Raw genomic sequence first — 18,033 nt, forward strand, 5'->3', positions numbered from 1 at the left:
ACACGATGTTTCAAGACACCCGATGCGTAATATGACATTTAAAGTGGCTCATATTTGAGTGGTTAATAAAAAAAATTACTTGAAATGTTCCAAGTCACCACGTGTGACTAGGGATGGAAGAAAAAAAAATTGTTATTATTAAAGCTATCTAGATGTTTGATATGATTAATTTATTCGAATAAAAACTTGTAATAATATGCATGGTATAATAGAAATCTTAAACGAGTGATCTTGATCACTTTGCACGTTGCATATTGTAGGATTGATTAGTTTAAACTAGCTAGATCGGACCAATCCATGCCTTGAAATTCAAATTGTCGAACCCAAATCGATTAATCTAGCATATGGTCCCCATACCCCCTAGCATGCAATTCTCCATAGTTGCTGTTATAAAAAGGTAAAAGCAACTTAGTACTGTCAAGGTTGGCAGATATTGTAGATTAATGGCACTATAACCATTCATTAATGGCAAGTGGGAAAGGACACCCGACACTGATGTGAAGTGTGAACCCAATAATTGCATCAACTTTAAACGAGAGCAGAAATCAGAGGTCGAAGAGTGTAGAGAGAAATTCAGAACACCATGGCTGAACATCAGAAGCTTCACATAGCTATGTTCCCATGGCTAGCCTTTGGTCACATAATCCCTTTCTTAGAACTCGGCAAGCTCATAGCCCGAAAGGGTCATCGCGTTTCATTCATATCCACTCCGAAAAACATAGAACGTCTTCCAAAGATCCCTCCAGATATAGCAACTTTGATAACTTTAGTGAAACTTCCCTTACCCCATGTAGAGAATCTGCCAGAAAATGCAGCAGAGGCCACCATGGACGTACCATACCATATAGTTCCTTACCTTAAGATAGCTCATGACGGTCTCCAAGAACCTTTGTCTCGTTTCTTAGAAAGTTCGACTCCTGATTGGATTATTCACGACTTTGCACCTAATTGGTTACCACCAATTGCCACTAAGTTAGGCATCCCACGAGTGTTCTTCAGTATATTCAGGGCATCATCCTTATGTTTCTTTGGACCATTAAAGGGCAGCACAGATACTACTGCACGAACTGAGCCAGAGCAATTCACCGTCCCTCCAAAATGGGTCCCTTTCCCATCAAAAATAGTGTTTCGGGTCTTTGAGGCGAAGAAACTTCTTGACAACTTTGATGAAAACCCTTCAGGTGTTTCAGATTGGGCTCGTTTGGTGTCAGCAGCCTCAGGCGCTGAAGCCGTGGCTACTAAAACCTGCATGGAGATCGAAGCTAAGTGGGTGAAGCTCCTTGGTGACCTTTATGAAATGCCTGTAATTCCAGTAGGCTTACTGCCGCCCTCAGCCCAAGAAAGCGGGAACGAGAGAGATAGCACTTGGGATATGATTGTTGAGTGGTTAGACAAACAAGACAAAGGGTCAGTGGTTTTCATAGCATTTGGAAGCGAAGTCCAACCAAGTCAACAAGACTTCATCGAGTTGGCTCTCGGGATAGAGCAATCGGGATTGCCCTTTTTTTGGGTTATAAGAAAGCAAAGTGACTCAGTTGGTGGGGACTCGGTTGAGCTACCAGAAGGGTTTGAGGTCCGAACCAAAGGTCGTGGGGTTGTTTGGACGAGTTGGGCACCCCAGTCAAGGATATTAGCTCACGATTCAGTTGGGGGATTTCTGACCCATTGTGGTTGGAGCTCAGTATCAGAGGCACTCCAATTTGGGCTTGCACTTATTATGTTGCCCTTCTTTGTGGACCAAGGATTAATCGCTCGGTCTTTGGAAGAGTGGCAGGCAGGAATTGAGGTACCAAGAAATGAGCAAGATGGGTCATTTACCAGGGACTCGGTGGCTCAAACATTGAAGTTGGTGATGACGGATGCGGAAGGACAAATTTACAGGGACAAAGCCAAGGAAATGACCACCATATTTGGGGACAAGGACCTCCAGCACCAATACGTAGACAAATTTGTTGATTTTCTTGGGAAAAAGGGGCATGTCTCTTAATCAGATTAGATTGCATGGATATCTGTTTGTATTTTAATCACCTTATAACGTTAGGTGTTAATGTGTGTTTCAATACTCAATTTATTACGGATCAATGCATATATATGGTTTGTATATCTAGCACCTGTCTTTTAATTAATACGCTGACTTATGCTAACATGATCCGTACTGCCACATTGGTGCGAAAATGACCTTTTGTAAATTAAATTTCCGTGTAGCAACTCTCCTTTAGATGTCTCATGGATTGCCTTCTATAAGATTACAATTTACAACTTGGTCTAGTGTTAGAAACCGAAAAAACACTATATCGATCGATTGCTAGGATAACAAATTTGAACTTTAATGATTTGCAACATCATGATTAGCATATAACATGGTATAATATTATTCAAAAGATAAAGATTGACATGATAACGAAGTTGAACTTGAGAATCTGCAAATTATCATATATATGCACACTGCAGACATGCGAGTAGAATCAGATTAGGATGGTTGATTAAGAGACATGCCTCTTGTTCTCAAGAAACTCTACAAATTTATCAACGTATTGGTGCTGAAGGTCCTTGTCCCCAAATATGGTGGCCATTTCCTTGGCTTTGTCCCGATAAATTTGTCCCTCCGCATCCTGCATCACCAACTTCAGCTTCTTAGCCACCGAGTCCCTCGTAAATGTCCCATCTTGCTCATTTCTTGGTACTTCAATTCCTACTTGCATCTCTTCCAAAGACCGAGCGATTAATCCTTGGTCCACAAAGAAGGGCAACATAATAAGTGCAAGTCCAAAATTGAGTGCCTCTGATACTGAGCTCCAGCCACAGTGGGTCAGAAATCCCCCAACTGAATCATGAGCTAATATCCTTAACTGAGGCACCCAACTCGTCCAAACAACACCACGATCTTTGGTTCGAACCTCGAACCCTTCTGGTAGTTCAACTGAGTCCCCAGCAACTGAGTCACTTTGTTTTCTTAGAACCCAAAAGAAGGGCAATCCCGATTGCTCTATCCCAAGAGCCAACTCGATAAAGTCTTGTTGACTTGGTTGGACTTCGCTTCCAAATGCTATGAAAACCACTGACCCTTTCTCTCGTTTGTCTAACCACTCAACAATCATATCCCAAGTGCTATCTCTCTCGTTCCCGCTTTCTTGGGCTGAGGGCGGCAGTAAGCCTACTGGAATTACAGGCATTTCATAAAGGTCACCAAGGAGCTTCACCCACTCAGCTTCGATCTCCATGCAGGTTTTAGTAGCCACGGCTTCAGCACCCGATGCTACTGTGATTACACGAAACCAATCTGAAACACCTGAAGCATTTTCATGATCGAAGCCGTCAAGGATTTTCTTTGCCTCAAAGATCCGAAATGCTATTTTTGATGGGAAAGGGACCCATTTGGGGCTGACGGTGAAATGCTCAGGCTCCGTCCGTGCATAACCTTTGCTAAAATTTAATGGTCCAAAGAAACATAAGGATGATGCCCTGAAAATACTAAAGAACACCCGTGGGATGCCTAGCTTAGCAGCAATTGGAGGTAACCAATGAGGTGCAAAGTCGTGAATAATCCAATCAGGAGTCGAACTTTCTAAGAAACGAGACAAAGGTTCTTCGAGACCATCATGAGCTCTCTTAAGGTAAGGAACTATGTGGTATGGTACGTCCATGGTGGCCTCTGCATTTTCTGGCAGGTTCTCAACACGGGGCAAAGGAAGTTTCACTAAATTTATCGAAGGTGCTATATCTGGAGAGATCTTTGGGAGGCGTTCGATGTTTCTCGGAGTGGATATGAATGAAACACGATGACCCTTTCGGGCTATGAGCTTGCCGAGCTCTAAGAATGGGATTATGTGACCGAAGGCTAGCCATGGGAACATGGCTATGTGAAGCTTGTTAGCCTCAGCCATAACGATCAATGGTACTAGTGGCGTTCTGTGTTTCTCTTATTATCCTAGTTCTGTGCGGCTATGATTCTTCTGACATTTGAAGTTCATGCAATTATTGGGATTCAAAGATGTGAACTTTTTTGGTAGTTAACGAATTATATGAAGGTCCCATTTAAAGCATTCTTTAGCGTGAATAAATACATCTTTAAAATTTAATCAATATTACATTTTTTATATTTATCTATTCTATTTAAATTTAATCTCTACATTGGATTAACCATTCATATTCTATATAATACTAAAATATTATTATTTTAATAATTAATTAATTAAATTTATTTTTATCACATTTTATAATTATACCAATTAAATGTTAATAATAATTATATTCTAGTTAAATTAATATTAAAAAAAGTATTATTAAATGTTAATAATAATTATATTCTATTAAATTAATATTAAAAAAAGTTTTATTAAATTTTAATAATAATTATATTCTAATTAAATTAATATTAAAAATTTTTTTATTAAATGTTAATAATAATTATATTCTAGTTAAATTAATATTAAAAAATTATTATTAAATGTTAATAATAATTATATTTTAATTAAATTAATATCAAAAAAGTATTATCAAATGTTAATAATAATTATATTCTAAATGTTAAATGTTAATTATATTCTAATTAATTTAATTTGTTTGCTTGGAGTGAGAAATTAGTATTTTAATATTTGGAGAACCAATTATGGTTCTCTATATTTGGCCAATGACTGTACCAAAAATGCAAATTATTTTGAAAATGGCCAATCTAATGTAGAGTTTTTTTATACAAGTTATCTAAATTTTAGATAATTTTCTCATTTGGCCAAACTAATGAGAATGCTCTTAGAAGACTCTGGGTTTGGATAGAAGGATCCCCCACATGACATTACGGGTACGTTTAGATATGTTTGGGTAGTGAGAATACTTAAAAAGTGTTGAGAATGTTTGTGAATAGTTATGAGCAGAGATTGGAGTGAGTTTCTGGATCCCATTGAGAGTATTTTGAGTTGTTTGGATGTGTGAAGTATGTTAAGTTGTTAACTTTTAAATAGGTAGTTGAAAAAGATGTGGATCTCATAAATACTATAGTGATTTTATTTTTAGTAATAAATATTATAGTGATTTTATTATAGTGATTTTTTAATATTAATAAATATTTTAATGATTTTATTTTAATTTATATATAATAGTGATAAATATTATAATAATTTTATTTTCATAGTGATAAATATTACAGTAATGTTATTTTTTATTTATATATTATAGTGATTTTATTTTTTATTTATATATTATAGTGATTTTACTTTTTTATTTATATATAATAGTGATTTTATTTTTTTATTTATATATAATGGTGATTTTATTTTTTATTTATATCTTATAGTGATTTTATGTTTTATTTATATATTATAGTGATTTTATTTTTTATTTATATATAATGGTGATTTTATTTTTTATTTATATATTATAGTGATTTTATTTTTTATTTATATATTATATTGATTTTATTTTTATTTATATATAATAATAATAAATATTATAGAATATTTGTGAATAGTTATGAGTAGAGATTGAAGTGGATTTGTAGGCCTCATTGAGAGTATTTTAAGTTTGGCATGTAGAATATTTCTAATAATACGAGAATACTTGAAAAATATTGAGATATTTTCGTTACCCAAACGCAGCCGTACATCTAACCTACCGATGTGGAGCATATATAGTGTTTAAAATATAAGATTTTTTTATCATTTCAGATTATTCCGATAGATACGAGTTCATTTTATTTAAAATGAAAAGAATCATTGCCATTTGACAGCATAAAAAGTGTGAAAAATAAAGACGACACTGCAAATATAGAGAAGAGAAGGGGAGATGGAGAGTAGAGGCCAGCGGAGGAGGGAGGATCAGCTCCTCCGCCAAACCGAAGTGAAAGCTATAGCAGTTTTAAAGAGAATGTGGAGAGAAATTTTTGGCAGTGTTTAGTTATCCATTGTTATAAGAGCATTCTCATTAGATTAGCTAAAATTTAAATCTAATAAGAATTTAACTATTAAGTCATAAAATAGCTCATATTGAGATAGCTATATTCTAAATGCTACAGTAATATCTAAAATAATTTTTAAATTTGAAAGAAACTATTCATTCATCCAATCTATTTTATATTCTTTTTTCTCTCTCCTTTTAATATCAATTATTTCTCTCTCCATTTTAAATGACAATTGAAAAAATATAATTAGAATACAATTACTAATTAATATATAATATTATGAATAGTAAAATATGATAAAATAAAATAAATTCATAATTAAAAAAATTAAAATAATTTTAAAATTATTAATTACTCATTACTATATAATAAATAAATAGATAATTTAAAAAATAATAAAAAAATAATTATTCTAATATAAAAATTTATGTTAATGTAATAACTAAATGTTAAATCTATCTTACATTCGTAAAAAATATACTTTAACGTTAACTAATAAAGCTCTTACTGTTAACACCAAAATAAAAAGCAAATCTGAGTGTGAAGGTACAAGACAAAAAGCATAAGAACTTGTGCAATTTGCAATGCAGCGTCCTGTTCGTTGCTGCTTATTGGAATGCATTTCTGCCGTTAGATTATGGGCGTGCCAAAGATACGACAGAAACAAGCAGATTTGAATGGGAGGCATCACGCTATTGCTGGGTGGTGACAGTTGGCTACAAAGTTCCCTTCTATAAAGCTGAATTTTTTGTTTGTAGCCAGTCAGATTGACAACACACAGCAAATGACTGGAATCTTCACAACTAGCCTCAAATCGTACAACATCGATTACAGTTGTGAGATAACACTGAATTTCTTTGTAACTCATGCGAGTATTAATAAGTTCAATGCTATTGCCCCATTGCTAATTGAACAGTTATGGCAGAAATGCTATCAGCTCTTTCTGCTCTTTTCATCCTTTCCCGTAATATATGGCCTGCCAGGAAGGAAAATATAATTAATGTGCCGTGGAAAATCTTTGAAATGGCTACAAAAGCATGGGGAAGCTCAAATGCATTCACACAAAAGCATGGGGAAGCTCAAATGCATTCACACTAACTTCCTTGTTGGATTCAGAAATCATTTCCAATCATTTCTTTTCGTCTAATTATTACAATTTTTTTATATTATAAACAATTCAACTTTTTCAAACCTCAAAATAAAAATAATATTTTAATAATATTTTATTCAATTTTTAACTTTCATCTCATCTCAACTCATTATCTAAACCTCCTTAATTTTTAAACTAATATTTTGTTTCGGTGTTAAGAGTGAGTTCAACTCATCTCAAACCAACCATTCATGGAATCCACTACATTTTCAACTTCCAATAAAAAAGTTAAACTCATCCCAACCTACTTCATACATTCAAACACAAAGCTCAGTCTATTTATATTCAAGTACATCTCAATGAGACCCATAAAATATTACAATTCACAGATCATCTAAAATTACCTCAGCATCTAAACGCAGACTTAAAAGTCATGGTGCTAGAAATTCTGAGCTTAAAAAAAAGGAAAGATAAATATTGCAAGCAAATGCATCTGAATCTCGCTCATTCACAAACTAAATCTACATTCTATATGCCCCTTCAGAACCTGAAAGCATGTAAATGCACTCTGGTTTATTATTAAATTGGTCGCAGCATTAGAATTTTCATATCAGAAAGAGTAGGAAAGACAAATCTTGCAAGCAAGTGCATCTGCACCTCATTCTCAATCTGAATTTAAATTACACACAAATAAAAATAATCTTTAGATATTGTAACTGCAACCCCACAAGGTGAGATCCAGAATCAGAAGTCCATGCAAATCCTCGGTAAACACATTGCAATTTAAACTTCCTTGAGAGATCTTCCAATAATAAATTGGACAAGTTAAAGGATCATCAGATGTAATTTTTAACCCACATGATTAAACCTTGACAGAAGCATTACCTTATTGCAATTAAAAAAAGATTTTCTAATTTTCATAGTATTTCACTACACTTAAAAAAATATAGATAAGAAGCAAGGTGGGATCTTTTGGGTCAACAGTAATGCCTTCTTACTTAATCAAGGACAAGCCTGCCATAACCCTAAGATGCGAAACGAGTAAAGAATAAAAAGGTTGATAATACGTTTGACTCATCATTAAAAAAAGAAAATAAGAAGCAACTATCAGCTCTCTCTCTAAATTACTAACAGAAATATTTTTACTTTCATTTATACTGCAAAAGAGAAAAAAAAATAACGCTGTTGTTGGGCCACAGCCCTAATCATATAAAAGCCCTTGGATCTTACAACACTATCACTGATTCACTGCAAGTTGCAACCAAAACACGAGGTGTTTCTTTGAGATTTTCCCAAAAGAAGTTGATTTCGAAAGCAAAATGATGTCATTCATCTATCTCCATTTTTAATATCTATCAAGAACAGGGCAGAAAAAAAGATTACAGGTCTGAATTATTCCCTCACCTAATAGACAAATAGAATTAACTGATGTACCACACATTAGTACATATCAATCTTAAAGTTATAAAAATTATAACTTCTGCGTTCACCGGTACAATTTGAATAGGAAAATTAATTCAGATCCTTGTTCTTATACCTCTAAAGGGGCTAAAGCTTGAAGAATTAGAACCTCTCAAGATCAGTTCTATTTCTCATTTTTCCACAATGATTCTCTAACGGCGCCCCATGCAATTTGATAAATTGGAATGCATTTGATTTCATTTCAAAGATATGCTTTCAGTACCAACCAAAAGGAACAGAATCAGGTAAAACCAAGGCTTCGTTCAGCCCATTAAAGACTACTTAATATACCAAATTAAAATGGTGCAAACTGGCACATCAAACATGAGAGCAAAAGGCCAGTTTGAACATCTCTCATGGAGATAGACAAATTTATGCACGCAAATATGTTCCTTTACCTCACTCATCTGTATTTGCATTGGTTAGCTTCACATATATGCACATGAAAGTCCTTTCATTTAGTCCCAGAGATGGAAGAATAGAGCACCATGTGCTCAAGGATCGGCAAAATTCTTAATTCCTGTAAAGTGATAAATGAAAGTGATCAAAAAGGTTAAAGACAAACAGAAACTAATCATGAAGACAATCATCTGTTCCATACATATATTCCAAGAGACATACCCTTCTTTCTTTCCTTGAGAAAAGTAAAATCAACAAAAAAAATATAAAGATAAAAGAAAGAACTGACCCAACTATCTGTGACTTTATAAGGGGGAAAAAAGAGAATTGCAAGGTAAAAAAGGGTCTAAAAGATCGCGGCACAATTCAAGAAAGGGGTGCGCAGTTGCGAGAGAATTGCCTTGAGTATCATATTCCCATGAAAGGGGTGTGCATTTCCAAGAAAAAAAGGTAAAAGATCCTGGCACTATTCAATAAACTGGAACCGCCTTAGCAATTGGAAATGCATGGTTGCTTCAATGCTTTGCTTGTCTGTAGCGATGGAAGGGAAGTAATAGCCCCAATAACATTTATACTCTAAAAGGACTAATCTAAGTCACTATTGGAGCTCATTGAAATCATAATAAAGTCCAGTTCCAAGGACCAATGTGACATTCAACATAACGATATCATAATTCATATATCCAATGTGGGATCTAGGGCATTAAATTATTTACAAATTCTATTTTTTTTCTTTTTGTTGCACTCATGCTTTGTCGGTTTTGAACTCACAAATATACTCTTCACCTTGTTCTTATAAAAAACGAGAAATTTGTGCTAGAGTGCATTGGTCAATTTTTTACCTTTTTAAGGCCCATTTAATTATTTATATTTTTTCATTTTCTAAGGAGCGATAATTTAGTTGAGGTGACTAAACTCGACCATGGCACGCACCACTTCTCAAGTCCACCATTCTCTGCTATGTCCTTTTATTGATTTCAATTATGTGTTTACTGGGGTTTTAACCTATACAAGGGCGGTGCATATTGTTGGAATGGTGGTGTTGCACACACCAAACTCCCTAGTACAAGGTGGATTTTACTGACCAAAATTAATGTTTTCCAGATGACTTAAGGGGAGAACATTATCGGGGAGACAGTTACAAAAAGGATGATGATCTTAGTGGTTCAACCTTTTTCTTTTTTTGTCATTTTAGGAACACGCCAAACAATAAATTATAATCAACTTCAAGGCTATAACCCAACAGATGATAAAACGTGAATCTATGTCAATGAAGAACTTGAAGAATATGGTTAGAATTTATTATGTGTGACATTCCGTATTTTAGTGTAATTTAATTGAAGGGGTATTTTAATTAATTTAAATATTGGTTCTTTTATCTTAAATTTATCGGGTTTCTCGTTGGTTTATTTTTATGATTTTTAAGTTGTGTAATTTATTTTGATATACTTTCTTAATATTAATTATTTTTTTGCATTTAAATTGCTCTTTAATTTAAATTAGTTTATTGTTAGATTTTATTTTATTTTTTACTTAATCACTGCGTTTAAGTTATTTTATGTAAATTTACTGTTTTGAAATCATTTTTTGTTGGATCAATTTTGTAACCCAAGTTGTGAGAACTGGATTTCATTTCTTTCTCTCACTTTTTCTTTTTCCCTTTTTCTTTTTCTCCTCTTTTTTCTTTTCATTCTCTTTCTTTTTTCTCCTTATTTCTCCTCTGTTTCTCTCCCAGCCCGCACGAGTCCCTCCCCTATCCCCCGTTCGTTTGCTTCGTCAGCCCCAAGCGTCGTCGTGCGCCGTCCGTGTCCACCACTGCCCCTCCCAACCTCTTCCTCACCGGCCGGCGACCACCCCCCTGTGTTTTCAACCCCTCCCGCACCACCATTAACCCCCACGTGCGGCCTCAAGCAGCGGCATTCCTTGCGTCCTTGCGCCGCCGTCACGCCACCTCCGGCCACCATCTCTTCACCACATCATCCTTGACCTCCCAGCAATCTAAACCACCAATCCTTAGCTCCGATCTGCCACCGGTGAAGCTCCACCATCTACTTTTCCGATTTGAGCATTTTGGCCTCCAAACACCTCTCACGCCGCCACCCACGGCCAACCACCACCACCATTAGCTTCACCAGCATCCCTAAGCCATTCCCTAGTAATCTCAAGTCTTCGTTTGTCCCCGTTCAAAATCTACCATTTTGAAACCCACGACCATAATGCATTTTGCACTGTTACATTGTTGTGCCTCCACTTCTAGCACCTCTGTGATCCTTCAAAAATTATATTATAGCACTGTAAGTATTTTTCCAAAAAATTTTTGAGATTTAAATGTATTTTTGCACTAACTCATATTTAATGTGAACTGGTTTGGTTGTACCGGACTGAGTCCAAGGAGTAAGGGGTCGGTCGGATTGGATGATGGAGTTATTTGTGTGATTGGTTTATGCTGGGATTTGTTGGCTATTTCGGGTTTAAATATTAGTGTTTTGAAAGTTGACGTTGGTTATGGTGGATATTGATGAATTTAAAAAATGATGATATTTAGAGTTGAGAGAATTTTAAGTTTTTTTTTAGGAATTAAAACAGATACTTCAGGTGTAATATGAGATTTATCTGTTCACTAGAGATTTATTTAAGTTACATGAATGTTTGTATAGGTGACAATTGACAATTGTTTAGTACTGTTGTGGAGAATTTCTGAATAAGTTAAGAGACCCAGGTAAGCGGGATTCTTATGCTAGATTTGCATAAAAAGATATGAACTGAGGTTGGTTTGTAAAAATGTGCATATTATTTAAAAAAAAAATATGAAAAAAAACAACCTCAGTATATGTTTTGCATTTACTCATGAGATACATATGAAAGAGGAGAAATGTTTTTAACATTAAATGTGTAGACATGAGCAATATTTGACATGTTTCTGAAATTTGCAAAAGAGCAAATACGATATCTATGAATTTTTGTACATATGATATGAAAATGATTTGGGTTTGTTTATGATCAAATGGAAATGATATGAATATGTTCAGCATGTGGTTTGATATGATATGGATATGAAAAACCTTTGGCATACTTATCTGTTCTGATTCTGAATATGGTTCTGATATGATGATACTGGTTCACGTGATATGGTTGGTACCAACATGATATGATATGATATAAGTGCACCCACTTTGATAACAAAGTGGTCTTGTATGTATTCTTTCCTGTGTGCACACTCGGGGCTCCGAGATTGGAAAAGGGAAAGTTTCACAACATGATACTGTCTGGTTTGGCCACAGGGGATAGCACAACCCTACCACAGGGGCTAAACATGGTACATGATATGATATGATATGATACGATACGATATGATATAATAAGATAAAGATATGCAGTTATGTTATGCCAAAGCGGTTTTGAATATGAAAATGGTTTATGAATATGAAAATATTGAAAAGTCGCTCTGATTTTTCTGATAACACGTTTCGAGATGTGCATATGAAAATGAAATGTTTTATTTCTGCATACCAAACTTTCTAAAAAGGCTTACGTTTACATACTAGTATATGTTCTCTGCTTACTGAGTTGTGGATAACTCACCCCCTTATCTTCATATATTTCCAGATGACATTGATTACCTGGCTGGGGGGTCAGGAATAGAAATTGGAGCTTGGCTAGATATGAATGGAAGGTCGAGTACCTAAGAGTACCCTTGTTAGTAGAAGGATTTAACTTGAGTATTTGAAATACTTTGTTGTTTGGACCTATTGAGACCTAAAGATGTATCGTTTTATTTCGTTGAGATTATTGGGAGATTGTGGACCCCCCTTTGGTTTATGTTATTCTGTAATGTTGACTTATGGAGTTTGTATTATGGTTATTTGGAACATATGAGATTGTATACTATTTATGAAGTCCTTGGAGTTTTAAATGCTTGGAGAGACATGTTTGTAAGTGACAGGTAGTAATTCTCCGACCCTTCCGAGTACGGGGCGTTACATTATGTGCTGCTGATGTTCATGGCAAAAAAAATTATACATTGCAAGATGAGAGGTGCTTATAACCATTTTCATCTGATTGTCTAACATATGTGGTTATAACTTAATATAACCAGTCACAACAATTAATAGTTCAACTGTTTAGGTTTAAAGGTGTGCAAGCAACAAGCCTTCCAAACAGCATCCCACCAAATGTAACTTATGGCTTTCAAAAGTAAATCACGAGAAAACTAAAGCTAATCAAGTTACCTTCTGATCATGCCAGCAAGAATATGGATATCAGAATGAATTCACATCAATCAACCATAAAGCAAGGATCTCAGAACTTTAAAATAAGCCAACATATGAGCCAGTCAAACATTATGCATCAAATTCAAGAAGTACTACTTCAAGCCATTAGAATATGAGAACTCATTCTTTTTTCCCAATTCCAACTCAGATTCCAAAAAAAGTAGCTCTAATAAAAAAATCAAATAGAAATATAAGTTTTTCCTCTAAGTGAAATAAAAGCATAAGTACCGGGACAAGAAACAAAGGATTTTGAAACCAACAGATAGTCACTTACCTCCTGATCTTTAATTGTCTGTGTGCCTCATGTGGTGCTATTGCTACAGCCAGCCGATGAAACATCCCAATTTCTCTCTCAGAATGCAGCTGCCCTATTACTGTCAACCTGACATGAATTCCTCAGGTAGAACAATATACCACTCATTCATTTTGAAATACTGTCTAAAGAATGTGGTGTTCCACCAATATATTATTAGCCTCCATCAAAGAAGAGAACAATGGGAAAGGCACCCTTCAACATAAAAATCACCATTTCAATGGATACTATACCAAGAAGCAATAGCTTACGTTCTATCAAGTCCCTCGATCAACATCGAATATGTATGAGAATGAACCTGGAAACCCTTTTTTTCCATGATTTCAAACAGCTCTGAGCACCTATTAACCAGGCCCCTCTGAAGTAAACCATCAATAAGAAGTTTCCAAGCTACTTCATCATGATTATACCCACAGTGAAGCATATTAGAAAATACTGTTTCAGCCTTCTCTTTGTTTCCTTCCTCATACAGCCCACAAACAAGCATCCTGTATGACTCTAAATGTGGTAAATGACCAAGCCCAACCATTGTATCCACGAATCCTACAGCTTTCCCAAATATTCCCAACACACAGCAACAATTAAGAATCGAGTTATAGATATCTTCAGAAGGAGACAATCCTCTTTCTCGCATATGATTAAATAATCGTTCTGCTACTTCTAAGCGCCTAACTTTGCAAAGTCCTTTAATGAGCTTGGCATAGGTGTTAACATTGGGCTCACAACCCCGTTCAGCCATTTTCTCAAAGAGATCCAAAGCATTTTCAAATTCCATTATTTTCCAAACATCTGCAATATTGGTTGGTTTAGTGCTTGAGACCAAATCAGGTCCCACAGAATTGCTATTTTCATTTATCCGCCGTTCATTTGAGAGATGCTTGATTAAATAGGAATAGGTATAATGTGATGGCTCACAACCGGCATCAAACATGCGCTTTAGAACATTAAGTGCACTATGGATTAATCCCAAATGTCCATATGCATCTAGTAGTAGTGTATATGTTAGTGAATCTGGGAATATTTTTTCTTCATTCATCTTGGCCATCACATCCTCTGCTTCTTTCAATCTCCCTTGGTTGCAATATGCATGAATAAATGCAGTGTAAGTAAAAACATCAGGCTGATATCCCAATGACACCATATGATTGAAAACCCTATGAGCATGATCAAAGTCACCTTCATTCAACATTACATCAATGAGAATTGTGTAAGTTACAACAGTAGGCTTCACCTCCATCTTTGCCATCTCATCCACCAGCAACAATGCTTCCTTTATTTTTTTCTCTTTGCACAAACCATCTATCAAGACATTATAAGTGGCTGAGTTTGGCAAACAGTTCTCAGTACGCATTTTATTGAGAAGAGATTGAGCATCATCTATTCTCCCAACCTTGTAGTACCCATCAATCAAAGCAGTATATATCACTTCATTTGCCTTTATTTTCTTCCCCTCAGAGGAGTCAAAGAGGGCACGCGCTTCTTCTACCCTCCCTGTTTTACAAAGAGTGTCTATCAAAACACTGTAAGTCCACTCATCAGGAACCAAACCATTTTCAATCATCAAACAAAGCAACCTATATGCAGTATCTAATTGACCTGCGCTACACTGCCCATAGATTAAGGAGTTATATGTTATCAGGTTTGGTGAAAGCTTAAGCTCTATCATCTTATGAAGCAATGCCATTGCCTTATGCACATTTTTCTTCTTACAAAATCCATATATCAACTCATTATATGTGCGAGCATTTGGACTACACTTACTTGACTCCATCAAACCCAAAATTTCTAATGCATCTTGAGTCATTCCCTCCTTGCAATAACCATTAATCAACGCATTGTATGTGACCACAGTTGGAACCAACCGTTTCTCCAACATCCCATTTAACATTTTTCTTGCCTCATCCAGCCTATGTTCCTTACACATGCTATCAATTAGAACAGTATAAGTATGAACATTCGGCTCACAACCTTTCTCCGTCATCTCCTCAAAAAACTTCAAGGCTTCTACTTTCCTACCCAATCCACACAATGCACATATGATAACTGTGTAAGTCCGAACGGTTGGGCGACAATTATCCTCCCCCATTTGGAAAAACAACTTAAGAGCCTCATCAACACGTGCAGCTTCACAAAGTCCGTGGATCAAATTAGTATATGAAACCTCATTTCTCTTACAACCCTTTTGCGGCATAAGCTTAAATACACTATAAGCACTGTCCACATCCTTATTCCTACAATGCCCCAATATCAACGAAGTGTATGTAAAAGTATCTGGACTCAACCCCGCTTGCACTATCTTATTCACGTACAACCCAGCCTCAGCCACATTCCCTAATTTACAATGCCCATTAACCATTGTATTGAAAGTAAATATATTTGGAGATATTAAATCCTCCAACATCTCTAAATACACACGCTTCATTTCCTCGATCATGAGGAACTTAGACAACGAAATTAACAGCATATTATAGCTCTTAAGGGTAAGCTTAAATTGAAAATCACCTTTCTCTCGATTCATTATCCGCAGGACGTCCAACACAAAATAAGCATCATCGACCGATTGGCAGGACTTGATCATGGAAATCCGAATCTTCTCGGCGGGACCGAGAAAACCGTAACGCAAGAGAATGTTCAGCAGGGAAGAATGGGAGTGAACATTGTGATTGAAGCCGGGCTTCTTCTCGGCAATCCAATAGAAGAACCCAAGGGCGGTATGGGGATCGAGGTCGAGGGAGAAGAGGGAGGATACATGGAAGGGGGATATGGAAGGGATAAGTTTCTTGAGGGAGGGGTGTTTCTGCCAATTCGGGTGAGAGAGGATGGAGAAGAGCTGAGAGGGGAGATCGTGTGGGTCGTGGAGGTGGTCGAGGGGAAGAGAGGCGAGGGAAGAGAAGGATTTGAGGATAAAGAGGAGGGTCTCTGATTTGGGGTTGATAATGGCCGTCGGATCTCTCATCTTTGGGCACCGGAAGGCGGTGAGGAACCCATTCATGAATATTCCAAGGGTTGATTGCCGATGCATCGAGAGGGGGCTGAGACTGAGGCTGAGAGGAGGTAGAAGCAAGGCTAAGAAAACCATGCCAGCCGCGTCTCGCTTCCCAATTCACATTCAAAACTAAGGCTTCGTTTGGTTCGTTTAACTCATTCTAATTCATCTCAATTCATCATTACAACTTTTTCAAATTTTAATACAAAATATAATAAACTATTCAATTTTTTAAAATTTTAAAATAATGATAATATTAAAAAATAATATTCTAACAATATTTTATCATCTCAATTCAACTCACTTCAACATCCAAACACAACCTAAGGCCCAGTGTCTTAAATTAAACATTTTTATTTAATTATTATAATTTTTTCATATTTTAAAAAAAATATATATAAAAAAAAGAAATTAATTTTTTAAAATCTCAAAATCTATTTTAAAACAATTATATTTTAGCTCTATTTTAATTTTATAATTTTTTTATTCATTTTTTTTTCTCTCTTTTCTCAAAATCTTATAAACATCTTAACTTAAAATTATTTATTTATTATTTACAAATTCTCTCGTTATTATTTACAAATTATGGTCTCATTTCATTTATATAATCAAGCGAGCCTAAGTAAAAATAAAATAAAATGCAATTTTTTGTAACTTAACGTCTTTCTTATTACTCTCCTCCTTTGATCTTGTCTGTGTCTTATTACTGTAATTATTAATTATTTAAAGTCATATAACAAAAAGGTAATGTTATATACAATTTTGGGATGTATAGTTCTTGCTTTTTTTTTTTTTTTTTTAAATATACTGAGAGAATGATATTAAAAAAAAAAAAAAAAAGTAGGTGACCTCCTTCCCCAACAGATTTATTGGGTGTGATGTTGAATGAAGTAAAAGATTCGAGTATATTTTCCTTAATACCAATTGATTTTAGATGGATTAACAGCTTAACAGTCCAACATATGGTTTCAGAGACAGGATCATGGATTCAAGTAGCAAAGAGCATTATTGTGACGCATGGATAGATGTATCCACAATACTAAAACTAGGTTCTATTGTGATCATGGACTACAATTCATGATACTAGAAGAGTAGAAGGGGACTCAGCCTTGGTCGACATCAAGGTTTGAATGGGAATGAAAAAAGTTTAAGCAGATATGGAAGTATGACACAAAATAAGTGCAACTCCTCAAAAAATAACACGGGCGGAGTCTCGTCTTAAATATCGACCTCGTCCTGTTTATAAATTTCTCAGGCGATAACTATAATGCAAATATTCTTAACATTACCCAACTATAATTCTAAGCGCTCGTTCGGGGAGTCATATGAGATGAGAATTTTGTGAATATTAATAAGATAGTTTATGAATAGTATTAAGATAGTTTGAGTTGAGTATTTTTTAGATTTTAGAAAATGAGAGAGAAAAAATTGAATAAAAAATATTATAAAATTAAAATATTGTTAGAATATAGTTTTGTAATATTATTTTTATTTGGAGATTTTTTATTTTTTATTTTTTCATTTTTTGTTTAAAAATTTAAAAAAATTATAATGATAGTTTGAAAAAGTTGTAATAATTAGAATATCACGATCCAATTAGGAAAATACCACACAATCACA

General features: G+C 35.0%; 3 protein-coding genes across 3 annotated transcripts; 1 reads left to right on the plus strand and 2 right to left on the minus strand.

Moving 5' to 3' along the window:
* The first annotated feature begins 428 nt into the window (after positions 1–428).
* On the plus strand, positions 429–2,307 carry LOC108986831 (putative UDP-rhamnose:rhamnosyltransferase 1). Its single transcript, XM_018959600.2, has one exon. The coding sequence runs from the start codon at positions 584–586 to the stop codon at positions 1,985–1,987; it is 1,404 nt and encodes a 467-aa protein (XP_018815145.1). The 5' UTR covers positions 429–583; the 3' UTR covers positions 1,988–2,307.
* A 41-nt stretch (positions 2,308–2,348) lies between these two features.
* Positions 2,349–3,944, minus strand: LOC108986832 (putative UDP-rhamnose:rhamnosyltransferase 1). Its single transcript, XM_018959601.2, has one exon. The coding sequence runs from the start codon at positions 3,882–3,884 to the stop codon at positions 2,484–2,486; it is 1,401 nt and encodes a 466-aa protein (XP_018815146.1). The 5' UTR covers positions 3,885–3,944; the 3' UTR covers positions 2,349–2,483.
* A 2,425-nt stretch (positions 3,945–6,369) lies between these two features.
* LOC108986838 (pentatricopeptide repeat-containing protein At5g65560) lies at positions 6,370–16,535 on the minus strand. The gene is made up of 3 exons (XM_018959605.2): positions 13,389–16,535; positions 8,843–8,964; positions 6,370–6,869 (listed from the first exon to the last, which is right to left on the minus strand). The coding sequence occupies exon 1, from the start codon at positions 16,504–16,506 to the stop codon at positions 13,675–13,677; it is 2,832 nt and encodes a 943-aa protein (XP_018815150.1). The 5' UTR covers positions 16,507–16,535; the 3' UTR covers positions 6,370–6,869; positions 8,843–8,964; positions 13,389–13,674.
* Positions 16,536–18,033: the final 1,498 nt, after the last annotated feature.

The sequence above is a fragment of the Juglans regia genome, chromosome 8, assembly GCF_001411555.2.
Source record: "Juglans regia cultivar Chandler chromosome 8, Walnut 2.0, whole genome shotgun sequence".
Classification (NCBI taxonomy): Eukaryota; Viridiplantae; Streptophyta; class Magnoliopsida; order Fagales; family Juglandaceae; genus Juglans; species Juglans regia.

Bases quoted from the DNA above. Each gene is read 5' to 3' on its own strand.
- LOC108986831 (XM_018959600.2), top strand. From the start codon at position 584: ATGGCTGAACATCAGAAGCTTCACATAGCTATGTTCCCATGGCTAGCC.
- LOC108986832 (XM_018959601.2), bottom strand. From the start codon at position 3,884: ATGGCTGAGGCTAACAAGCTTCACATAGCCATGTTCCCATGGCTAGCC.
- LOC108986838 (XM_018959605.2), bottom strand. From the start codon at position 16,506: ATGGTTTTCTTAGCCTTGCTTCTACCTCCTCTCAGCCTCAGTCTCAGC.